Source organism: Malaclemys terrapin, chromosome 5 (assembly GCF_027887155.1).
Source record: "Malaclemys terrapin pileata isolate rMalTer1 chromosome 5, rMalTer1.hap1, whole genome shotgun sequence".
In the NCBI taxonomy this organism is placed as follows: Eukaryota; Metazoa; Chordata; order Testudines; family Emydidae; genus Malaclemys; species Malaclemys terrapin.
Window position 1 is genome coordinate 53,573,860 of NC_071509.1, and position 26,582 is coordinate 53,600,441.

At 41.8% G+C, this 26,582-nt stretch overlaps 1 protein-coding gene across 5 annotated transcripts in view; it reads left to right on the plus strand.

Moving 5' to 3' along the window:
* Window positions 1–26,582, plus strand: part of CEP135 (centrosomal protein 135) — a 90,902-nt gene that overhangs the window by 1,072 nt on the left and 63,248 nt on the right. For 4 of the 5 annotated variants that reach the window (XM_054028807.1, XM_054028806.1, XM_054028808.1 and 1 more), the window contains exons 2-6: window positions 3,875–4,039; window positions 6,739–6,929; window positions 12,147–12,314; window positions 21,139–21,280; window positions 22,812–22,896. In XM_054028807.1, the coding sequence (XP_053884782.1) occupies window positions 3,927–4,039; window positions 6,739–6,929; window positions 12,147–12,314; window positions 21,139–21,280; window positions 22,812–22,896 (699 nt within the window). In that variant the 5' untranslated portion in view covers window positions 3,875–3,926. The remainder of the gene's footprint in view (window positions 1–3,874; window positions 4,040–6,738; window positions 6,930–12,146; window positions 12,315–21,138; window positions 21,281–22,811; window positions 22,897–26,582) is intronic. The other variant, XM_054028810.1, reaches the window with a different exon arrangement.

The window sequence follows — 26,582 nt, forward strand, 5'->3', positions numbered from 1 at the left end:
ACCCCACTGCCCCCACTATGTGCGCGCACACACCCTGACCCATCTCTACAATCTGTGCAAACACCCCGTGCTGACCAAAGGCGGATTAAGATTTATTGGGGCACTGGGCACAAAAAAAACATTTGGGACCCCCCATATCCTGTGGGGCCACGATCTCTGGAACTGGGTGGGACATACCCACCCACTTTTTAACTTTTTAGCAACTAGGAGCGGCAGTGGTTGCGCTTTGCAGGGAGGGAGCTGATAAGGTGCTGCAAAGTGCGGCCCTTGTTAGTGGAGCCAGTCTCTTCCTGCTGGGAGCCCTCACCACGGGGACCTGACCCCTGCTCTTCCTCTGCCCCTAAGATGCTAAAAGACAACACACGGTCTGTCTGTGAAACTCTTTGTCAGAGGATGTTGTAAAGGTCAAGACTATAACAGGGTTCAAAAAAGAGCTAGATAAATTCATGGAGGATATGTCCATCAACGGCTATTAGCCAGGATGGGCAGGGGTGGTGTCCCTAGCCTCTGTTTTCTAGAAGCTGGGAATTGGCGACAGGGGATGGATCACTTGATGATTACCTGTTCTGTTCATTTCCTCTGGGGCACCTGGAATAGGCCACTGTCAGAAGACAGGATACTGGGCTAGATGGACCATTGGTCTGATCCAGTATGGCCGCTCTTATGTTCTTAATCATCAAGGGAGCCTGGACCACTGTGGAGAACCCCAGACCCTCCACCTGCCCTGGGTGGGGGCTGCTCTTGGGCGCCTGGCTCCCCACCCAGGGAAGGTAGAGGGTCTGGGGTGCCCTACAGTGGCCTGGGCTTCCTGGGCATCTCTTACCGTGCCCGGCTCCAGCCTCCGGCTTGGCTAGGGGATGTGGGGCCTCAGGGGGAAGAGGAGGAGCAGGGATAAGGCCACAGTTCCAGCGCAGCAAAAAATTGCTAACCCATTTCTGCAATTGGAATCTGCATTTCTATATGTATACTTGGACTTTAAGAAAACCTTTGACAAGGTCCCTCACCAAAGACTCTTAAGCAGAGTCGGCAGTCATGGGACAAGAGGGAAGGTCCTCTCATGGATCAGTAACTGGTTAAAAGATAGGAAATGAAGGGTAGGAATAAATGTCCAGCTTTCACAGTGGAGTATGGTAAATTTAAGGGTCCCCCAGCGATCTGTGCTGGGACCTCTGCTGTTCAACATATTCATAAATGATATGGAAAAAAAGGATAAACAATGAGGTGGCAAAGTTTGCAGATGACACAAAATTACTCAAGAAAGTTAAATTTAAAGCTGACTGCGAAGAGTTACAAAGAGATCTTTCTAAACTGGGTGAGTGGGGAACAAAATGGCAGATGAAATTCAGTATTGATAAATGCAAAGTAATGCACACTGGAAAACATCCCAACTCTACATACAAAATGAAGGGGCCTAAATTAGCTGTTACTACTCAGCTGTGGGGGTCTGGGTGCAGCTAGTTTGGGATCTGGATGTGGGGGCTTGGAATGGTGCAGGAGGGTGGGGCCTGTCAGGGTGGGGGTTTGAGTGCAGGGAGCTCAGTGGAGGATGGTCTGGGTGCAGAGCTGGGGGTCTGGAGGCAGGGTGTCTGGTTGCAGGGAGGCTTCAGATGCAGGGGTTGAGGTTCAGTGGGGTGGGTTCAGGTATGGAGGGTTGGGTGTGTGTGTCTAGGTATACAGGGTGAGGTTTGACAGGAGGGGCAGGTATGGGAGGGGTTGGGCGGATGGGGGAGAAGCTCCTCGTATAGTAATCCCTGCCCCACGTGGCTGAGGAGCGATAGGGGCAGGAAGCAGGAGAGGATGCTGAGCTTCCTGCAACCAGGGGGAGGTTTTGGGGGGGTGGGTATGCCACAGCCCCATCTGCTCCTTGCAGGGGAAGAGGAAGGCCCGTCCTCTCCTGCCTCCAGTTCAGCCAGGACTAGCAGCTGATCCTGGCGCAGGATAGGAGCCACTGGCTGGGGTGTCCCAGTGATTTACCTCTCCGCCAACTGCTTCGGGTGCCTGAAACAATGTACCTGCGCTGCTAGGGAGGGGTGCATGACCGCTCTTGCAGCTTCCCTTTGCTTCCCTGTCAGAAAGTCATTTTTCTGCAGGGACATTGATTCTGCGCAAACGCAGTGGCACAGAATTCCCCCAGGAGTAAGCCTGATGTTTAACCTTCCATTTCTAAGCAAGCTAACAGAGAAGCTTGCCAATTTTATCTGGAACTCTCCCTAGGCACTGCCGGTATTTGGGTCCCTTTTCAGTGAGGATTCAGGCCAGGACATAGTACAAAGATGGTGCTGGGTGGTTTTATGGATAATCTTCTCTTGACTACAGGTGGTCCCCACCTGTCCCTGAACCTCCTATCCCCATGTGTCTCTGTGCCCCAACTCAGCCATTCCCCTTCCCCCACATAGCCCTGCAGCCCCCTCCCCTTGTGTCCCTGCACCCCCTCAGCCAGCCTCCTCCCCTCATCCCTATGTGTCCCTGCACCTCTACCCCCTGTCCTTATGTGTCTTTTTTCCCCCCACTCAGCCATCCCCCCATCCCCATGTGGCCCTGCACTCCCTCCCCCATCCCCATGTGGCTCTGCACCTCCCTCCCCACTGTGGCCCTGCGCCACCACTCCCATTCAGCCCCTGCCCCAGTGTGTCCTCCCCTACTAGCCCTTATGAGCCACTGGACCCCCGCCCCCCGCAGCTCCCTACTGTCTGTCTCCCCATATCCCCGGTCTCTTGACCTGGCCCGACAGGCGCTGTGAAGAAGGCACTGAAGGCTCTCTCTCTTCCTTAGCTGGCTGGGAGTAGCTGCTCTGTTCTAGTGCCACAGCGCCCTCTGTTGAGCAAAAGGCAGAAGTGCATTAACTTTCTAGCAGAAGCTATTTTCTGCAAAAATAAAAATAAAAATATGCATGGCATATTAATTATGCGCATGCACAGTGGTGCAGAATTCCCCCAGGAGTAATAATCCACTTGAAATGTCAACCTTGAGTGAAATTTGTATGTGAAGGAAACAAAATCTTTTTGAGAACTGGTCCATGGATTTCACTCCTGGTGGAGATCAAAATGACCACAAAATTCAGAAAGTGCAGAATTCGCTTTGAGTTAGTCTTCGCATAAAAATATCTCCCTGAAGTCTGGTTCTTGCTGTTGGGAGGGAAAAGAGAAAGAGAGAGTTTTTTGTGTGTATACCTCAAGTGAGGAGCTCAGATAGGCATAGTATAAAAATCTAGATAAATAATTTCTTTATAATAAAACTCAGTGTAAATGGACGGTGTCTTTTAATAAAGGCTTTTAGTTACACAGTGTATTGAGAACATACCGTATATACTCGATCATAAGCCAATTCGTTTATAAGCCAACCCCCGCAAGATGGATAAGTAAAAAATGGAAGTTTTTTATGACCCATTCATAAGCTGACCCTATAATTCAGGGGTCGGCAAACTTTGGCTCCCGGGCCATCAGGATAAGCCGAGTGTCTGCAGGCACGGAGGTAAACCTAAGTAAACAAAGTGTCCCAGCCCGCCAGCTGCAGCTGCTTCAGAGGCTGTGGGGAGAGCAGCGTGGCCGGAAGTGGAGAGACTCTGGCCCTGCCTCTTCCCTTCTGGCTCTGCTGCCTCTCCTTGCCCCCTCTCTTGGGGGGAGGGGCTGTGTCCCACCTCTCCCTCTCTATATCCGTTCATAAGCCAACCCCCTTCTCTGATGCTTCCCTTTTTTACTAAAAAAATTCAGCTTATGGACGAGTAAATATGGTATATAGAAATCTATATTTCATATACAAAAATACTATTTATTTATTTATTTATTTTTATTTTACCAGAAAGGATTACTTTTACTTATTCATGTTGTATAGTGGCAAGAAAGAAACTCTGTATATATTCTATAATCTTTTTCAGATCACCTTGTTTTTGCTGGGAGCGATAAAATCACTTTTGAAGCATATTCACAATGAGCACGGCTGCAGAGCGAAAGTTCATTAACCTCAGGAAGAGGCTAGATCAGCTGGGCTATCGACAACCCTTGGGAGTGGAGAGCTTGCCTCTGGTGGAAAAACTTTTTAGGTATCCAAACAAAAGGGAAATCTTTAAAAAGAACATTAGTCATAGCAGTGCATGCTACTTGACTATAAAACTAGTGGAAAACTCTTATTCTTTTAAAAAATTGCTTTAAAAACAAAAACAAAATTTTCTATTGAAATAGGCTCAAAGGAGAAATTGTTTAAAGTGAACATTTAAAATTTTATGAGATTTTATTGGGATAGTTTCTAAGTATTGACAAGTTAAGAAAATCCTAGGACAACTGGGTATTTACTGGTCTCTATAAAGGCTGATGATCTTCACTTAAAAATTTAAAATGTCTAAACTGAGGCTAAAAATGAAAACTTACCTCCTGATTCTGGTTCTTAATAATCTTATGTGGGTAGAATGTATATATCTGTGTCCACATTTACTGAAATGTGTAATGGGATGCAACTGGTTGCATAAAGCAGAAAATGAATGTAGCTAAGTAGTATGTCTGGAGGACAACTCATCCACTCTTCAGCTGTTTGATGGCTTTGATGCCATTAGGCACACAGGAATTGCCATACTGTATCAGAACAGAGGTCCAGCTAGTCCAGTATCCTGTCTCGGATAGTGGCCAGCACCAGATGCTTTGGAGGAAGATGTAAGAACCCCACAATCAGCAGATGTGGAGTAATCTGCCCCATACTTAGGTCTCATCCTGAGTACCAGTAGATTGGTTTGAGCCCTCTGAGGTATGAGGTTTAATGTTCCTTTCACAAAATTTGTTACAATTAATTATGGTAACTAAATATTCTTGAGATACATATCAATACCAATACTTTTGTTGCTGGCACAGAGTGCCCGAGGACAGCAACAGCGGGGTTCGTTGCTCGGTGTGCTTCGCGCCAATAAACACACCAGGGTGGAGAAGCAATCAAAGTTTATTTGGGATCCCAAAGCAGTGCAAGAAGACTGGCAAGTTTCAAATCAAGCACACTATCATAAGCAGTTTCTTTCTTCTTATACATTTTTGCAGCTAAGCCTCACCCCCCCCTTCCTCCCCCTCTACCCCTCCCTTCCCTGGTAACAGTTACTAAGCAAATAGCAATTACATTTAAGCAGTTAAGTCATTTTTGGCAGCTATAAGCCTAGCTTGTTAGTAACTTCTTTAAACGGTTATCTTGTCCTTTTCCCCTTTGAACTGTTATTTTCCCTTCAGCCAGAAACATGCAGGCCTCATTATTACCGCTTGATACTGGTGTGAGCAGGGGGTTGCACACAGATAACTGGTTGCTTACATATTCCAATTGCACCTGGCTTGTGCGGTCGATTAGAGTTTAAACATAGGAGAAGTTTGGTTCTTTTGGGCCTAGTGCAGGAAGGCTTCATTGACACTAGTGGCCTTCCACCCTCCCGAGTTACCTAGGGAGATGCCTAGTGACACCAACACCTTTTTGAATCACGTTTAAATTCTTGGCCTCGGTGACTTCCTGTGGCAATGACTACCACAGTTTAATTACATGTTGTTTATCAATTTTGAATTTCCTTTCCTTTAATATAATTGAATGTCCACTTGGTCTTGTGTTATGAGGCAGGGATAACGAAAGTTTTTGATCTGCCTTGTCTATACCATCTATACTTTTATCATGTCTCTTTTTCTTCATCTCCTTTCTAACATAAACAATCCCAATCTTTTCACTCTTTCTTCATATGACAGTTTTTCCATGCCCTTGATTATTGTTGTTGCCTTTCTTTGAACACCCTTAGTTCAGAAATTTCCTTTTTGAGAAGGGATGCACACAGTATTCGAGATGAGGCTGCATCAGTGATTTATATAAAGGCACTATAGTATTTTCTGTACTATTCATCATTTTGTTTTTATGCATTTTATGCCAGTTCTCATTTTCAGTCTTAATGGACAAACCAATCTGTCCACCCAATTTTTAAGCTCATGTGTTGCAGTTTATCCTTGAAGAGCAACATAAAACATTTTATTTTAGAAAAAACAAAACTCAAGGCAACTCATTTTGTCTGCAACGAGAGCAGATCAACCTGGTTCCTGGTTGAATAACCAGGTCCAGGATATCCATAGACACAAGATACTTTATAAGAAAAAATTGATAATCTAATTGATTATTGAAGATAGAAGCTTTCTTGATAGGATACCATTTTCCATATTGAAAATTTAAGAAGATTTCTATTTAAAACAATAAAACTACGTGTGCTGCTGTGAATTTTTCTTCACAAAGAGAATTCTTTAGGGAAAATTAGTTAGGCCTAATTTTAGGAATACATTTGTTAATCCCACATTTTTGGTTTACAGACACTTAGTATGCTACAGAAACTAATTATTGGTGGCCTCTGGCCGTTCTGCCAGCATTATTATGTAACCATAGAATCCTATCTAAATATCTAGCAAGTTGTAACCAGTAATTCTAGACTAAAGCCAGAAAGAAAAGACCAGCCACATTTAAGTCTATTGCATTATACTGCATTAATATTTTGAAGTTTGCACTGAATTATCATCAAATCTTTATAGTGAAAATTCTGACTTTATATTACCTATGTTTTGGAATGTACCTGTGTATAAGAGAGGGAGTCTTAACATCTCTCTAGTAGATTAAACAAGTAATTTAAAAATGGTTTCAAACAACATGACTGCCTTTTTAAGGACAAAATAACCATTTGGGATCATAACTTTCAATTTGGTAGGATTCTTACCTGAGTTTAGACTATCTGCTGTCTTTTGATTTCAGTGACCTTGTCCATACAACAGAGAGCCTGCGCAGTACAAAGTTATCTGCTGGAAAAATTGAAAAAGAATGCAGCAATTTTGATGCTCTTCTAGAACCTTATAAAGCAGAGAATGCTAAACTCACCAGGGAAAATAATGAATTACATTTAGAAATATTGAAACTGAAAGAACAATCTGATCGTCATGTTAAAGGTAACATGAAAAATTAAGATACTTTTCAGTCTTTTTGAATATCAAAAATAACTGGATTTTGTTTCAGATTGCACATATGGCCCTGATCCTGCAAATTCTTCTGTATGTTCTTAACTTTAAGCCCATGTGTAGTCCCATTGACTTCAGTGTGTTTACAGCCTGGGGCCTAAATGTACAAATGTTTGTTCTATAATCTAAAGGCTGCTGAACTCCAATACGTTAACATACTGATCATGTCAAGTTGCATTTTTTTCTGAGATAATTCTACTACAGTGATACTCAGAATGAGCCTTGGGAGCTGCAAGTGGCTCTTTAATGTGTCTTCTGTGGTTCTTTGCAGCACATGATATTAAAATACTGTGTGATTTTATTAACCAGTCTAAGTTATTATATTAACCAATCAGGATGCTTTTGCTATGTTGTTAACCAGTTGTAGAATACTTGGTCAGTCATTTTGCTGTGAGATTTTTAGAATACTTGGTCAGTCATTTTGCTGTGAGATTTTTTTATATATATATAAAAAAAATTCTCACAGCAAAATGACTGACCAAGTATTCTACAACTGGTTAACAACATAGCAAAAGCATCCTGATTGGTTAATATAATATAATTTTATATATATATATATATATATATATATATTTAATATCTAATATATAAAATAGTAAATGAAACAATGAATTCACAGTACTGTGGCTCTATTGGGTAATGTTAATTGCTAATTTGACTCCTGAACCACTGAGGTCTGAGTATCACTGTTATACAACATGGAAAAATTGCTTAAAAATTAAAATACTAGGAATATTGCTGTTTAAAGTGTGGCTTTACTCTGAAAAGGGACTATGTGTGTATACATATGAATGAAAAGTCTTTTTATGTGGTTCTACCTTTATGATCTTTCAGTGACTTTTAAATCAAATTTGTTCATTTTTCAAATTTGTGTGGTTTTTTTTTTTTTTTTCCCCCCATCTGGCAAATTGCAAACTTACCCTGAAATCTAACAGTGAAGCCAGTGTTCTTTCTGGCTCATCACAAAGACTTAGCTCTTATAAAAATGCTTTTCATCCGTAGATTCAAAGTGCTTAAAAATTCTGTAACTGGAATTTAGTTAACAATCCTGAAGAGAATCTAGTTCAATATTGCAGAGTTGTATTAGCTATACACTTCTAAAAGGAAAAAAATAGTATCTTAATAATTAAAGTAAATAGAGTTCACTCTGAATATACACTTAAGTAAAAACCAACCACATTACTGTCTGTTTTCAGAATTGATGTGCCCTTTAATTGAAGGGTATTAATGGAAGCCGCAGGTCTAATGGAAAATCCTGCTCTCTGACTGGTTTCTCACAAAGTTGCTCAGATCATGCTAAGCAGATGAGCGAAAGCCATTGGATCCCTTCCAGTCCTAGCAGCTAAGAACAGGAAAGGAGGGAGAAGAAGTTCTCTTTTAGATTTGCAGGGCCCATAAGATAAATGACACACTATCATTTTCTTAAAATACCATTGTTTGTGATATTGGTCCTCATTATTTAAACAAGCAATGTTTCAGCTGTGTTAGTCTGTATCCTCAAAAAGAACAGGAGTACTTGTGGCACCTTAGAGACTAACAAATTTATTTGAGTATAAGCTTTCGTGGGCTACAGCCCACTTCTTCAGATGCAGAGAATGGAACATATAGTAAGAAATATATATACATACAGAGAACATGAAAAGGTGGAAGTTGCCATACCAACTGTAAGAGGCTAATTAAGATGAGCTATTATCAGCAGGAGAAAAAAAAAACTTTTGTAGTGATAATCAAGATAGTTGACAAGAAGGTGTGAGGATACTTAACATGGGGAAATAGATTCAATATGTGTAATGACCCAGCCACTCCCAGTCTCTATTCAAGCCCAAGTTAATGGTATCTAGTTTGCAAAGTAATTCAAGCTCAGCAATTTCTCGTTGGAGTCTGTTTTTGAAGCTTTTCTTTTGCAAAATTGCCACCTTTAAGTCTGTTACTGAGTGACCAGAGAGGTTAAAGTGTTCTCCTACTGGTTTTTGAATGTTATGATTCCTGATGCCAGATTTGTATCCATTTTTTCTTTAGTGTAGAGACTGTCCGGTTTGGCCAATGTACATGGTAGAGGGGCATTGCTGTCACGTGATGGCATATATCACATTGGTAGATGTGCAGGTGAACGAGCCCCTGATGGCGCAGCTAATGTGATTAGGTCCTATGATGGTGTCATTTGAATAAATGTGTACAGAGTTGGCATCGGGCTTTGTTGCAAGGATAGGTTCCTGGGTTAGTGTTTTTGTTGTGTGGTGTGCGGTTGCTGGTGAGTATTTGCTTCAGGTTGGGGGGATGTCTATAAGCGAGGACTGGTCTGTCTCCCAAGATCTGTGAGAGTGAGGGATCATCTTTCAGGATAGGTTGTAGATCTTTGATGGTGTGCTGGAGAGGTTTTAGTTGGGGGCTGAAGGTGACGGCTAGTGGCGTTCTGTTATTTTCTTTGTTGGGCCTGTCCTGTAGTAGGTGACTTCTGGGTTCCCTACTGGCTCTGTCAGTCTGTTTTTTCACTTCAGCAGGTGGGTATTGTAGTTTTAAGAATGCTTGATAGAGATCTTGTCAGTGTTTGTCTCTGAGGGATTGGAGCAAATGCGGTTATATCTTAGAGCTTGGCTGTAGACAATGGATCGTGTGGTGTGTCCTGGATGGAAGCTGGAGGCATATAGGTAAGTATAGCGGACAGTAGGTTTCCGGTATAGGGTGGTTTTTATGTGACCGTCGCTTATTAGCACAGTAGTGTCCAGGAAATGGACCGCTTGTGTGGATTGGTCTAGGCTGAGGTTGATGGTGGGATGGAAATTATTGAAATCATGGTGAAATTCCTCAAGGGCTTCTTTTCCATGGGTCCAGATAATGAAGATGTCCTCAATGTAGCGCAAGTAGAGTAGGGACATTAGGGGATGAGAGCTAACGAAGTGTTGTTCTAAGTCAGCCATAAAAATGTTGGCATACTGTGGCGCCATGCAGATACCCATAGCAGTGCTGCTACGAAACTGAAACTGCTGAGCTTGAATTAATATGCAAACTAGATACCATTAACTTGGGTTTGAATAGAGACTGGGAGTGGCTGGGTCATTACACATATTGAATCTATTTCCCCATGTTAAGTATCCTCACACCTTCTTGTCAACTGTCTAAAATGGGCCATCTTGATTATCACTACAAAAGTTTTTTTTTTCTCCTGCTGATAATAGCTCATCTTAATTAGCCTCTTACAGTTGGTATGGCTACTTCCACCTTTTCATGTTCTCTGTATGTATATATATTTCTTACTATATGTTCCATTCTCTGCATCTGAAGAAGTGGGCTGTAGCCCAGGAAAGCTTATGCTCAAATAAATTTGTTAGTCTCTAAGGTGCCATAAGTACTCCTGTTCTTTAAATAAGCAATGTTCATCCTATAAATGCCTTTACTTTTTTATCTGTGAGCTTTTCATACTAATGAATGGTCAGAAAGGAAATAAGTATAATGTCAGATCTTCATTGTTTATCACTGAATTATTTTAGAAGTATCTGGGCTAAATATTACAGTATGAACTCTCCAGAATTTGCAGATAAACATTTTGTAAATTGAAAGAAAAACTTGGATCTTGTTTTATGTGTTTCAATACTGAAGAGGTTTTAAACTTTTTCAGTACGCTCATGGGAAATAATGTCCACAGATGTCCAGTTTGTGTTTTTAGTACACTGAGTTAAAATTGAAGATTCCTGAGGTCAGACTTCATTTTAGCCCATGACTATCATAAGTAAATTCCAGAGTAAGTTGTTCTGCCCACATAAAATATAGATCTTGTTCCAGTCTTGAACACACACAACATGCCACTGGCACATTCTAGTCTGGAAGTTGACAGCCTCATGTTGAAATTTTCAGGAAGACTTTATTAACTTAGAGTAAGAAAGACCTATCAAAACAAATACCACGTACATTAATAGAGTAGAGTAAAATATACCCTTAAATTGTATAATATATATAAAATGATTATTACTTTTAGGGCTGTATTTAAAAATCAATTGTCAGTGGACTTTCGTTGTGTTCCTAAAGCTTCCACAGATAAAGTAAAAATTTGTTGCAAAAAATTAGTATCATAATACTTTTACCACCACCTTTAATAAAATTAACTGCAGTGTCAAGATGGTAGTACATTTTAATTATATCCTTAATATTGACAGAGAAAGTTAAAGCGTCTGTTCTCTTTTGTGCAATAGTATCACAATGACAAATATAATCAGCAAAAGCAGTATTCCAGTATATTTATCTCTTCTTTTTTTATTACTATCCTCACTATGAATGAAGAGCCAGTGATGGTTTTCTTTGCTGCACCACCAGCATAGTCCTGGCTATAAAGACATCTTAACCCTTTCAAAGGAGGAGCAAATCAGTCTAAGGGTGATATTCGGATGGCACAGAGCAGTCATAATAATTGCTTATGCCACTTACTATTCATGGCATAGAAGGATAATTAGTTAATGGCTAGAAGAAAGAGGATCAGAGGGGTAGCCATGTTAGTCTGTATCCACAAAAACGAGGAGTCCAGTGGCACCTTAAAGACTAACAGATTTATTTGGGCATAAGCTTTCGTGGATAAAAAACCCACTTCTTCAAATGGACTCCGTGCATCTGAAGAAGTGGTTTTTTAACCCACGAAAGCTTATGCCCAAATAAATCTGTTGGGCTTTAAGGTGCCAAGAAAGGATGTGGCCAGGATGTTTCTGAGCCCTTGTGTCTGTTGCAGCCTGGCATAAGTTAGAGCAGCACAACTCAAGAGGAAGAGTCTGCACAGAGCATCACTGAGATCATTGGCAAAGCTGAGCTTTAAGCTGCTTTTGCACATCACCCTCGTGACCTGTGTTCTAGAGTTTGACAGAACTAGAAGTCTCCACCTCATTCCACTGGAGTCTGTCTATACTGAATAAAAATAACAATAATAATAATAATCTGTAAATAAAACTCAGATGTTACTTACATGAAGTAAGACTTTAGCAGCTGAAAAACGTATTCGTAATAATAAGAGAAAATTTGCATCAACTGTGCAAAAAGCTAAAGAACTACATAACAGTATCAGCCTCCGTATAATTGTCATGTTTTTGAAAATGAGGACATATGTCTCCTTTATGCATATTTTTGTACAATTAGAATATTGATAGCTATTGTTTTGTTTTTTTCTAGACTTGAAGGCCACATTAAGAAAGGTTGAACATGAGACAGCTGACTTGAAATTTCTGAATAATCAATATATACATAAAATTCGATCATTAGAGCGAGATAACAAAGCCAAGACTGAAAAAATTCAGCAACTTCAGGAGAAGAATCTACAAGCAGTAGTACAAACTCCAGGTACGACCACTGCATATAAAGCAATCCTAGATAGTCTTACTTTTCCCAAACTGTGATGTTCTACTTTCTAGGTAAGGATGAGAAGCTGGGATTATCTTCTTAAACTTTTGGCTCTCTGCTCTGCAAGTCTGCTTTTCCATATGTTTAAGAAAGACTTGTGTAACATATTGTTATCAAAGAAAGATGATGAGTTGCCTCTGGAAAATTACATAGTTAGAACATGATCTTAAAGGGTATCATGTTAACCAACATAATTTTGACCGTGACTCTGCTACCAATGGCAAATCATATTTAACACTGTCAGCTGGTCATGGGTAAACCCATGTCTCAGTAGTTTGTCTTTAACATTGTACAGTTGGTCGTGGATAATATGATTTGTCCCTGTCTATATTGACTTCACAGTAATGGTCAGCATCATGTTAGTTAACCCGTTAGAGCAGTCTGAAGGCTGCTGTCCTGTAACAGCCACAAAGGGTTGTAAACTTAGTTCAAAATCAGAGTAATATAGTGGCTTCTAAATGCAGCCTCCTTGTTTTTAGTAATCATGCCTCTCCCCTGCCTTTCACTGGTATGCTGATAGCAAGATGGGTGTGTGTAACATGAGAACCTACTTTGGCTGTACAGTTTCAGTATCATCATCCTTGCATCTGGTTGATCCTCTCTGAGCCACTTACTTACCCCTGGTCTACACTGGGGGGAGGGGATTGATCTAAGATACGCAACTTCAGCTACGCGAATAGCGTAGCTGAAGTCGAAGTATCTTAGATCGAATTACCTGGGGTCCACACCACGCGGGATTGACGGCCGCGGCTCCCCCATCAACTGCGCTACCGCTGCTCGCTCTGGTGGAGTTCCGGAGTCGACGATGAGCGCATTCAGGGATCGATATATCGCGTCTTAACGAGACGCAATATATCAATCCTGGATAAATCGATTGCTACCCGCCGATAGGGCGGGTAGTGAAGACGAACTTTGGCTTTTGCAGCTGAAGTCAGTTTTCCACCCCAGTACTAAACAATCATACCGGACCAAGCATCTAGCCCTCTGGGAACTCAAAGAACTTAAAGTAGTCTCTCTCTGCAGGTCTCTCTGATAAATGAACATGTGCTAGTGTTTAATTTCACTTGTTAGGGTAACTTCTCTCTTTCACTTCCTTTCCCACATTCTTTCAAATGGGGAAATGTTCGTGGGGAACTGCAACATTTAAGGTTTTACTTCTGAGTTCTTTTGGTTACCCATCCACTATTTGCATCTGAAAGAAACCCATGTGCAATTTAGCCAACATTAAGCTATCTTCTACTCTTTTTCACCTCCATGCATTCATGCTCCTCCCTTGGGATTTTTGTTAATTTCTTACTTGATGACCCATTGTACTGTTCTTTTATGTCTGTGGCTTTACTCCTTTCTTTCCCCTCTCATTTTCCTGCTCAAGAGTCTGCTGCAATTACCCCTATTCCATGCACAAAGATCATACATCATATTTAATCTTCTGGTTAGTAGAACTAGTGGTTACTGCCTCTGAAACTAGTCAGTGCTGTCCCTCATATTTTTTATTAATATAATACAATATAAAAAAAACTGTTGGTGCACATGGCTCTTTAATTTACAAGCAAATATCCAAGATTGCTTAAAGCATCTGTAATATAAATTAGATTGATAAGGTAATGAAATTAATGACAGACCATTTGGCGTTATGGGTGGAAGGAAGGGTAAGGAAAGAGGCATCAGTAAACAATGAGGAGGTAAGTTTAGTCACATGAAGTATATCCTAAATGTTGTTTTGTTTATCCTTTTGACATTTTAATATATATATATATATATATTTTTTTTTAATTCAGAGCTTTGCTGCTAGTAGGACATAGATAAGTGGTGGCCATCTCACTAAAAGGCGTATTTTAAGGAGAGACAGGTTGTTTACTGAACAGGAGTGACACATCATTTGGCCAGAGTTGGTCACTAGAGTGACACAAGGAATCCCTTTTGTCAAGTGCTGAGAGTGCTGGAGAAGCAGAAATCCTAGCCCATGCTTCCCTAGGAAGATGTGAAAGTTATTTGCAAATGCTGATGCACTACTACTAGATCACTTTTTCAGCCTCCCTTCTGTTTTATCTCTCCCCACTGTGTTTTGTCTTCTACTGCTAATTAATTCCTAATTTAGACTCTCTTCTGCATTTCTGAAAAACTTTCCAGTGGCTTTGTAAAGACACAATGAACGAAGCTGTCAAAATCCAATCAATTCTCTTGATTTTAATTTTGCTGCTGGGGAATTTGCACAAAATTTTCAGGTGTGATTCTCTCGCTCATCTTTCAGAATTACTGGAAGGATTCCTTCAATCCTATACTGAACGCCTTTTTACTACAGAAACATTATCTCATAGCTTTGTTTATGGTGGTTTATTTTTTAGCTGCAACCTTTTAACATAGCATCACTCAAGGTGTATTTTTGTAGCAATAAGAGTTCTATGGCTCTTGTGTAGCTGTAGAAACTTGCACTGGTCTGCAATTCCATGCTTATATGATCATATGATAGCTGGTGAATCCCAGGATTCTTGTTGCTCCATAATATTCTGACCGTGGAAATTATTCTTTCATACAGGCAATCTTAATTTTTCTCAATGTGACATCCATTAGTGTCAAAGCATATGTCAAACGTATAATTTTGGTATGTTTAGTGATACAGTGCAGGGCAACTGCACCTGTAGTCCCACCTCCAGGATTGCTAAGAGCACCCAGCTTCTCTTAGCTTCTTTTAGGCTTCCAGCTTCTCAGCCATCATGTGTCTTGGATAGAGAGCCATGTCTCTCTCCCTCCTGACAGGGTGTTTTTCCAGGTGGCACAGTTCCCTGCCTACACTGTGGTATTCCCAGCAAGCCCCATCGTCTGCACTTTTTGAAGGCTGTAAACAGCATAATGGCCCACAGTTATAAATTACCACACAGCTATTTATAAGCAAGCATGCTTATTGTTAAGGTGAAAGCATTACAGAGCAAACATATTAAAAACAATACAAACCTACCCCGCCCTGCTTCTTCCCATTCCTACCCCTTCCCCGCTCAGTTCCTCCCCCGAGCACTCTGTGCCCTCGCTCCTCCTCCCTCCTCCCCATCCCCCCAGTGCCTCCTGACGCCGCGAAACAGCTGATCTATGGCAGGCGGGAGGCGCTAGGAGGGAGTGGGAGGCACTGATTTGGGGGGATGGGGAGGTGCTGGTAGGGGGTCTGCCGGTGGGTGCTCAGCACCCATCATTTTTTTTTTTCACATGGGTGCTCCAGCCCTGGAGCACCCATGGAGTCAGCGCCTATGCCCTAAGCACCATATGTTTTGCCAGCATAAGTGGTAGCGTGCACAGTGCTTTGTTGGTGGGAGAGCTTCTCCCGCCAATATAGCTATCGCCGCTCATTGAGGTGGTTTTACTATGTTGACGGGAGAGGTCCCTCCTGTTGGCATAGAGCAGCCACACGAGCAATCTCACAGCAAAATAGCTGCATTGGTATAGCTGTGCCGCTGTAAGCTTGCTATTGTAGACATGGTCCTAGATTCAGAACCAGAACAAGCAGGAATAGTTCAGTCTTTCCTTTATACAGTTTGGACCTTTGAGCTTGGCCTCATGTAACAGGTGATCAGCAGACAATTGCTTACTCCTCACAGGAAAACACTCAGTCTTTTGAAGCTACACTAACTGGAGATGAGGAATTTGCATTAACCTCTCTCTAGTCACTTCGCAGGTTTGTCCCAAAAGTCCCTTCTTATCTGGCATATTGTTCAGTATAGTCCTTCGATCATTCAGGCCTCACATCACATCTCCCCATAACATTACATTGCAATGTAAGCCTAAGGTTAGTGGGACTCAAGCTAGCTGACCCATTTCAGGGAACCCTGGGCTTGAGCATCTACAGTGCATTTTAACTCTAGGTTAAGGATTTTCTGATCCATGTTTGAACCTTGGGCTCTGGCATCCACACTGCAGTACACAGACCCAAGTCAAAGTAACCCTATCCCAGAGTGCCTAGTGTCTTCTGCCCCCAGTATCAACATTCTTGTGCTATTAATGTGTTGTACTGGGGGAAAATTCTACTGCCCTCCTTGTTTCCTAATTGTGGGATTTTAGGTGCCCATAAGGAGTACATGAGTACATACACTGTATAATTAGCTCATTTGGTGACTGTCTCAGTAGAATGACTGCAGTTTGAGAAGACTTTATATTGAACTACCATCTAATGCAGAGGTGGGCAAACTACGGCCCACGGGCCACATCTGGCCCGTGAGACCCTCCTGCCCGGCCCCTGAGCTCCTGGCCTGGGAGGCTAGTCCCCGGCTCCTCCCCTGCTGTTCCCCCACCCCCCACAGCCTCAGCTCACTCTGCCGCCGGCTGCAAGCTCCTGGGGCAGTGCCACCGCAGAGCCCGGCCTGATCCGGTGCTCTGTGCTGTGCGGTGCGTGGCTGTAGCACCGCCAGCCACCGGAGCTCCAGGCAGCGCAGTAAGGGGCAGGGAGCTGGGGGCTAGCAGGATTTGATCATATGTTTAATCTATATGGGGTTGAGAAATGTCGCCGACAGCTCACTCTCCTGAGCTAAAGAAAACTGCATTTCTTTAAATAGTATTCTTACTTTACTTTTTGCCATCTTATATTCTTACTGCTTATTGGCCAAAGTGCTTGGGGCAGGGGGACGGTTGGTTCAAATGTATTAAATATAAATTTAGCCTGGATAGAAAAGCTGGTGTTTTTATTCAAATAAAGTATTGAACCCACAGTGATCCAGGTGGGAATGGTAAAGTCATGTAACTGAGTCACTCAGCTCCACTTTCTAGTCCTCCTTTTATATGCTTCACGAGTGCCAAAATCCAGGCTCTGTGTGAACTATGGCAACTATATTTTAAACCTAAAAATTAATCCAGTTCAGAGCAGGATTAGCTGCCACTGAAGCATCTGAATACTAACCAGATGTTGCTAACCAGCTGGCAAAATGCCATCATCTTTTTAATTCCTTTTTTCTCCATTAAGCTGGATTCATTTTTTGCTTCAGTCAAAGCAGTATGTCCTGTGGATACCTTATCCCTGCCTCTGCTGCACCTTGGGAAGCAAGAATAAGGGATCCCTGGGAGGCTGCAGAGAGGTTTTGGGGCTGGCTCCCACTCACCGTCCTCACAGCGCACCCAGACTGGGTGCCCCTGAACGTGAAGGCACAGGGTGGGGGGTGAAGAGAGCAGAGCAGGGACCAAGCGGGAGGGAGGGGGAAATGCAGGGCTTCCCACTCAGCACAGCCAGGGGAGGGATGACTCCCAACATCCTGGGAGCCGCCTCCCACCTGGCAACTTTGCTCCGTGTTCCAGGCAAGCTCTGCACAGCAGCAAAGAGGAAGAGGAGCCAGAGTTGATGCCACTGCAGTTGGAGCAGGAAGGGGGAGTACGCTCAGCCAGGCAGTAATGGTGCTTCCAGTTGCTGCCCTGGCTGCCTGCAGCACTGCTTCTCTGGGAGCAGGAACTCTGGGATATTTCCAGAGGACTTCCAGAACCTGAATTAAGCTGGGGCTGCCTGCACACAGAAAAGCAGTAGGGCTTGGACCTTAGGTCCCAGTTTAACGTGGGCTCAGACTCTCCAGCCCTGCAGGGACCTGAAACCGTAGGTTCAAGCCCTGGGTTAGCACAATTGGTGTGTGGACACACGGGGTCAGGCTTGAGCCTGGGCTTTCATTGCTGTGTAGTAGAGCCCTGCATTGGGACTGGGATCCTGCAGGACCTGCTGCCATAATAGCAGGAGCAGATAAAATGTACTTTGTTGCAGGCAGGATTGGGTGAGCAAAAAAAAACAGACTATGATAATTTGTTAAATATATATTTATATTAACCAACTGTTGTTTTTAGGGCTGTCAAGCAATTAAAAAAATTAATCACGATTTATCGCGCGATTAAAAAATTAATCACGCAATTAATCGCACTGTTAATAATAGAATACTATTTATTTAAATATTTTGGGATGTTTGCTACATTTTTAAATATATTGATTTTAAATTACAACACAGGATACAAAGTGTACAGTGCACTTTATCTTTATTTTTGATTACAACTATTTGCACTGTAAAAAAAAAATAAATAAATAAACAAATAGTATTTTTCAATTCCCCTAATACAAATACTGTAGTGCAATCTCTTTATAATGAAAGTTAACTTACAAATGTAGAATTATGTACAAAAATAAAACAATGTAAAATTTTAGAGCCTGCAAGTCCACTCACTTCTTGTTCAGCCAATCGCTCAGACAACAAGTTTGTTTACATTTGCAGTAGATAATGCTGCCCTCTTCTTATTTACAATGTCACCTGAAAGTAAGAACAGGCATTCACATGGCACTATTGTAGCCAGCGTTGCAAGATATTTACATGCCAGATGAGCTAAAGATTCATATGCCCCTTCATGCTTCAACCACCATTCCAGGGGACGTGCATCCATGTTGATGATGGATTCTGCTCAATAACAATCCAAAGTAGTGTGGACCGACTCATGTTCATTTTCATTATCTGCGTCAGATGCTATCGGCAGAAGGTTGATTTTCTTTTTTGGTGGTTCGGGTTCTGTAGTTTCCGCATCGGAGTGTTGTTCTTTTAAGACTTCTGAAAGCATTCTCCATGCTTTGTCCCTCTCATTGTGGAAGGCACTTCAGATTCTTAAACTGTGGGTCGAGTGCTGTAGCTATCTTTAGAAATCTCACATTGGTACCTTCTTTGTGTTGGCAATGAAAGTGTTCTTAAAAAGAACAATATGCTGGGTCATCATCCAAGACTGCTATAACATGAAATATATGGCAGAATGTGAGTAAAACAGAGCAGGGCACATACTTTAATTTGTGACTGAACTCTTTGTAACGCATTATTTTTTTAATGAACATCATTAGCATGGAAGCATGTCCTCTGGAATAGTGGCCCAAGCATGAAGGGGCATATGAATGTTTAGCATATCTGGCATATAAATACCTTACAATGGCGGCTACAAAAGTGCCGTGCAAATGCCTGTTCTCACTTTCAGGTGACATTATCTCCCTTAAATGTAAACAAACTTGTTTGTCTTAGCAATTGGCTGAAGAAGAAGTAGGACTGAGTGGACTTGTAGGCTCTAAAGTTTTACATTGTTTTGTTTTTGAGTGCAGTCATGTAACAAAACAAAAAATCTACATTTGTAATTTGCACTTTCACGACGAAGAGATTGCACTACAGTACTTGTATGAGGTGAATTGAAAAATACTATTCTGTTTATCATTTTTTCAGTGCAAATATTTGTAATAAAAAATAATATACACTTTGATTTCAATTACAACACAATACAATATATATGAAAATGTTAAAAAAAATCCAAAATACACCTCTACCCTGATATAACGCGACATGATATAACATGAATTCGGATATAACGCGTTAAAGCAGTGCTCCGGGGAGGTGGGGCTGCGCACTCCGGCAGATCAAAGCAAGTTCAATATAATGCGGTTTCACCTATAACGCGGTAAGATTTTTTTGGCTCCCAAGGACAGTGTTATATCAGGGTAGAGGTGTATTTAATAAATTTCAGTTGGTATTCTATTGTTTGAGTGTGATTTAAAACTGCGATTAATCACGATAAAATTTTTTGAGTTAACTGTGATTATTCAACAGCCCTAGTTTTGTCTGTTTTAGTATCATGGGGGAATCTGTCTCTTTTGTGGGATTTGCGGGATCTAAGTTTTTGTGGGTAGAAGTGAGATAAAAATGCAAGAAACAATGCTGGAGTGAGTCGGAGTGGGTATTGTGGGGCAGGATGGGTATGGGATTAAAAAAATAGTCCGTTGCAGGACTCTACTTTGTAGTCATCCCTCAGAGAGGTTACATGGAATTCCAGCCCATAATAATACATTACCTTTTTTGTTTAGTATGATAGATGCCATAGATACTTACACTTAATTCAATAAAATTTTGTCCAAGATGTTGCAGGAAATTGCCATATCTTTTACACTGAAATGTACAGCAAAGGCAGAAAGTGAGGAGGAGGAGAATAAAATGTGGGCCAGTATGTTGCATGTTGTGCAGCTTCTATTCATTTTTATTGTGTTAATGAAAATTTATCATATCATTTGTTGATCTCACTATTGAATGGGGGTTTAATTTGTCTTAATGTTTCTCTGTAAGGCAACGCTGGCATTTTTAAACCCAGTCACTGGATTCTCTGCTAAATCCACTAAATTTGGAATTGCATGTCAGTGAACTCTGTTTGCATTATTACATGATAGGGTAATATCTTTTCTGGACCTACTTCTGTCTTTAAGAAGAGCTCTGTGTAGCTCACAAACACATCTCTCTCACCAACAGAAATTGATCTAGTAAAAGATATTACCTCACCCACCTTGTCTCTCTAATATCCTGGGACCACCATAGCTACAACAACACTGCATATATTACATGATGACTATTGAGATTTGTCTGTTTGAAAATATTACAAATAGAAATAACAGAATCTGAAAGTTATGTAAAGTGTTGTTTAAACATTTTCTCAGTAATGTTGTTACTAGGAGCTCTTGTCCTTGTAGCCACTGCTTAGTTGAGAGGGCGAGGGTTGGTGAAACAGTAACAAGTTCTACAGTTTGTGTTGTAGAAAGTAGAGGCAATTGGAATTAGACAAAATTAATGTGTAGTATTTTATTAAGGATGTTGTCAAGAATGTATGACTTCTATTCATGGGCGCTTCTCTGTGATGAAAAGAGGGAACATGCCAATTCAGAAGCTATTGAATACTTCACTTCAGATGAAAATATAATATCCTCTTTTACTTCAATTTCAAGTAATAAACATTTGTGGATTTTTAGGTGGCAGGAAAAGAAACATTCCATTCAGGCGTCAACTCATGCAGATTGATCAACCTGTCCCTCCTTCAGGAGTCAGCACCTATCCAATTCCTCAGCCAGATGACCCCTATGTTGCAGATCTTCTTCAAGTGGCTGATAACAGGTGACTTAAAGATTTTTTTCAAAATGTTGAAATGTTGGTAATATATATTTGCTATTGTAACAATGTTTTTCTCATCATTCTTTAATCTTTGACATCATATAGCATTTCATGTCTCATTGCTATGAAGCTTTGCAGCACCAATCACACATTCACTTGATTTGCTACTCTATAGCCCTTCTAGATTTTTTTTGCCAAGAAGAACCTCTAAGTGCATGGAGATTTAGTCATTCATGTATGTCTGTGGTAATGACACCAGAGAAATCAATTTCTCTAGGAAAAGATAAAGGTTACATTTCTTCATTCTTAATTTCTGTGTATGACATAAGAATGGCAATACAGGATCAGACCAATGGTCCATCTAGACCAGTATCCTGTCTTCCAACAGTGGCCAATGCCAGGTGTTTCAGAGGGAATGAACAGAACGGGTAATCATCAAATGATCCATCCCCCTGTCACCCATTCCCAGCTTCAGACATTAGGGATAACATCTCCGCTTATCTTGACTAATAGCCATTGATGGACCTGTCATCTATGAATTTATCTAGTTCATTTTTTGAATCCTCTTATAGTCTTGACCTTCACAACATCCTCTGCCAAGGAGTTCCACAGGTTGACTGTGCATTGTGTGAGGAAATACTTCCTTTTGTTTGGTTTAAACCTGCTGCCTATTAATTTCATTTGGTGACCTCTAGTTCTTGTGTTATGAGAAGGAGTAAATAACAATTCCTTATTTACTTGCTCCACACCAGTCATGATTTTATAGACCTCTAGCTTATCCCCCCCTTAGTCGTCTCTTTTCCCAGCTGAAAAGTCCCAGTCTTATTAATCTCTCCTCATACGGAAGCTATTCCATACTCCCAATCATTTCTGTTGCCCTTTTCTCTACCTTTTCCAATTCCAATATATATTTTTGAGATGGGGTGACAAGATCTGCACGCAATATTCAAGATGTGGGCGTAGCATGGATTTATATAGAGGCAATATGATATTTTCTGTCTTATCTGTATAATACTACAAATCTATAACACACTAGCAATGGAGATTTAATAAACAGCTTATTGTCTTAAAGCATTTCCCTTGAGATTCTAATATAGTGCCTTAAATTAATTTTAGTACAAATACTGTGAATTGAAGTCAAGAGGGCAGTGTTTTGTGGAGAGGATGTTTCATCTTAGATATTTGTCATATATATTTGTTTGTTTGTTTGTTTCCTTTTCTGCTTATGTATTAAGAATGTTTGTTTGTCCTGGGAACTTGAACTTGTATGAGGCTCTAGTCATTTAAAAAAATCTTTTCTGATATCTTCCTGGTTTTCTTCTGTTAAAACTCATCTACTTTTCATACTGAAGCCTCTGTACTTATATTATGCATGACCGTAACTCTTCTGTTTAGTCCAATATATCTCTTGCGGGGGCAAGGTGCAAATATTAATAGAAAACTGTTGAAACTCCATCTCACTAGAATATGTTTGTGTTGAATTACTGAATGAAACCAATCTGGACATATGCACTATATTGTAAATATATTTCAGAATTCATGAACTTCAGTTGGAAGTAGCCGAATTGCAGGAAAAGCTGGAGATATCTGAACGTGGGGTGAAAAATTATAGCAAACAGGTAGAATAAACACTTTAAGGTTTTGTTTGTTTGTTTGTTTTTTGCCACAGTAACACTGGGAATAGTCTGTGTATAATTTGTATTTTTACATTACTGGAAAAGCATTAAGTGTCAAATATGGTCAGAATGAGTTCCATAAATTAGTAATATTTTTCAACTCCTATTCTATACTGTTTTGTTTTTACACTTCTGGATGAAATTGCTAATGCAAAGATGTTAAAAGATGTTTTCCTACTGTTTATGTTCTGTTTGGATCAATGATTCCATTAAATATATGTTATTTAATGGACATTTAAATTCAGGTTTTCATGTATGTATACAAGCACAAATCATTCCAGGATCACTTTGATGTACAAATATACACCCTAAGGATAATTTTTTTGTTAAGTTTGGACTATACCTATTTGAAAACTATTTTTAAAAAATATGTATCTGGTTAGGATAAACTGTCTTTGCAGTTTTTTAGTCCATATGTGGTTTATTAGATTCCTATTTTGGACTAAAGTACCAACTTTTAGACTTGCACTCTGCATATGTGGAATGATAGGTAGGATATCTTTTTACATAAATAATATTGGCTTTTTAAACATATGTAAATAAAAAAAAGGTGATTATAGTAAATGACAAAATATTGACTTAGGGCTTGGCTACACTTGTGAGTTACAGCGCAATAAAGGAGCTCCGGGCGCCCTAGCTCACTCCCCATCCACACTGGCAAGGCACGTAGAGCACTCTGATTCTGCAGCTACAGCGCTGCTGGTACTCCACCTTGGCGAGAGGAATAACATTTGCTGCGCCTTGGGTACAACGCCCGCACGTCAGTGTGAACAAGATGTTGCGTTACTGCGCTCTGATCGGCCTCCGGAAATGTCCCATAATCCCCTTAAGTCAAGTGGCCGCTCTTGTCATTGTTTTGAACTTCTGTAGGAATGCGGAAATGCCCTTTCAAAGCTCCGTTTCTGACAGCCGGCATGCAAGCCATTAGTGTGGAATGCTGTGTGTGAGAGAGAGAGAGAGGCGGGAGTGGGAAGTCTGCTGCTGTCTGAACTTACAAGACAGCATGCTGACATGCTCTCAGCACCCCAAAAACTCACTCTCTCTCCCCCCCACATACACACAACACACTCCCTGTCACACTCCACCCCACCCCACCCCATTTGAAAAGCATGTTGCAGTCACTTGCATGCTGGGATAGCTGCCCATAATGCACCACTCCTAATGCCGCTGCAAGTGCTGCAATTGTGGCCCCGCCAGTTCACAAGCAGCTGTCAGTGTGGACAGACTGCAGCGCTTTCCCTACTGCGCTCTCCGAAGGCGGGTTTAACTCACAGTGCTCTACATCTGCCAAGTGTAGCCATGCCCTCAGTTTAAATTAATGGGGAACAGATGCTTTAAAAAAAAATCTCAGGAACAGGGTATATGTGCAGACTTAAAATTACAAATATTTTGAAACCAAATAGTTTAATAACATCTACTACTCTACTTAAATTGGGTCTTGGTTATTAAGATTTTAGTTTTCTCATCCAAAAGTGGATTTCTTTTAAAACTGATGAATTCTTGTTAATTTTTTAGGGTAAATTCAAATCTTGTCTTGGAGTTCTACCTTCACCATGTTTTCTCTGATAGTGAGAAAACATGTGACCTTGTTCCCCGCACCACTAGCCTTGATTCCTTCTCTCTTTTTCTCTCTCCCTCCCCAACAAAGCCTTTTTTTCAGAGAAAGCCTTGTGAATGTAAACCAGTTAAAATAGCTTGTTAGGGCTGATTGTTTGTCACTGTTTCCCCTCCTCCACCCAAAAAAATTCTTGTGCTGGTTATAACCCACCAAACAGCTACCCACAGCTGATCTTTGTGATTCATGAAAACCACAGTTATGCCTGCTTTAATTTTTAGTGGGGGAGATCCCCAAATAATTTTGTAGCTCTGAAGGGAGGGTAAGGTCTGTTGTTCTAGGGCTGCTGAAAGCTGCCTTTCAGCTGTCTGCTGCCTTTCAGCTGTCTGCTGCTAAGCCAAAAGTGGGCAAACTATGGCTCGCGGGCCACATCCAGTCCGCGGGACCCTCCTGCCCGGCCCTGAGCTCCTGGCCCGGGAGGCTAGCTCCCGGCCCCTCACCTGCTGTTCCCCCTCCCCCACAGCCTCAGCTCACTGTGCCACCGACGCAATGCTCTGGGTGGCGGAGCTGCGAGCTCTTGCCGGGCAGCGCAGCTGTAGAGCCGCGGCCTGACCCGGTGCTCTGTGCTGCACAGTGGCATGGCTGGCTCCAGCCGGGCGGTGCGGCTGCCTGTCCTGGTGCTCTGGGTGGTGTGGCTGTAGCGCTGCCAACCACCGGTGCTCCAGGCAGCGCGGTAAGGGGGCATAGAGTAGGGGGTTTGGATAGAGGGCAGGGGAGTTCAGGGTGGTGGTCAGGGGGCGGGGGTGTGGATAGGGGTCGGGGCGGTCAGAGGGCAGGGAACAGGGGGGTTGAATGGGGGCAGGGATCCTGGGGGGGCAGTCAGGAATGAGAGGAGGGGTTGGATGGGGCAGTGGGGAGCAGTCAGGGCGGGAGGTCCAGGGGCAGTCAGGGAACAGAGAGCAGGGGGAGGGTGGATGGAGCGGGGTGAGGGGGCGGATGGGGCAGGAGTCCTGGGGACGCCGTCAGGGGGCGAGAAAGGGGCGGGGGCCTGGCCACGCCTGGTTGTTTGGGGAGGCACAGCCTCCCCTAACCGGCCCTCCATACAATTTCAGAAACCCGATGTGGCCCTCAGGCCAAAAAGTTTGCCCACCCCTGTGCTAAGCCAACTCTTCTGTTGAGGAGTCAGAGTGACCTCAGGCCACAAGAAGTATCTCATTAGTGTGAGATACCTAGATCTAGTCATTTATGCTTGGGTCTTGGAGCAGGGGAAGTTTGTATTCCACACTGACTTGCTTTCTGCCTCAATTGCTCTGCTTGTAAAATATAGGTAATAATCCTAACCTTCCCCACAATGATAGTCATGTGATTATCACTTGTTTGAAAAGCACCTCTTAAGTGCAATGTATAATATTAGAAAGGGAGCTGAGGGAGGACCTTGAAGAGACAGTGGATAGCATGGTGGAATATGTAGGACAGAGATGAGAATACTTGGGTTCTAGAGAGGGTGGTAGAGACAGTGTAACCCAGGAAGAAATAAGGCAGTGGACAGCAAAATGGGAGCAAATGTGAAAAAGAGGAAGATAGATGTTGCCTTCCAAACAGAGAATGATCAAAGATAGAAATGAGAACAAAATGGTGTGTAGATAAAAGTAAAGAACTAATAAGGAAAGGGAAGAAGCAAGAAAAGCGCAGATTTTAGGTTAATGAATTTTATGTATTGTGCTTCCCTGGAGACTGAATATTTTTAGGGAAAATGATGGGATTTTGAGTGATTAAGTTACATTAATATTGTTGACTAGTTGGGGTTTTCTAGTTGAATTGGGGAAAAGACAGAGAAAATCACCTACTCTGTATGTATCCAGTCTTTGTGAATGAGAGCCCTAGCAGCCCGAGTCCCTACAATATATGGAGAATTGTCCCTTAATATATGTTTTTAAATACTCACTATGCACATTATCCATCATAATCATCTGGTCTTCAAAAAGCAACAGAGAGTCCTGTGGCACCTTTAAGACTAACAGATGTATTGGAGCATAAGCTTTCGTGGGTGAATGCCCACTTCGTCGGATGCATG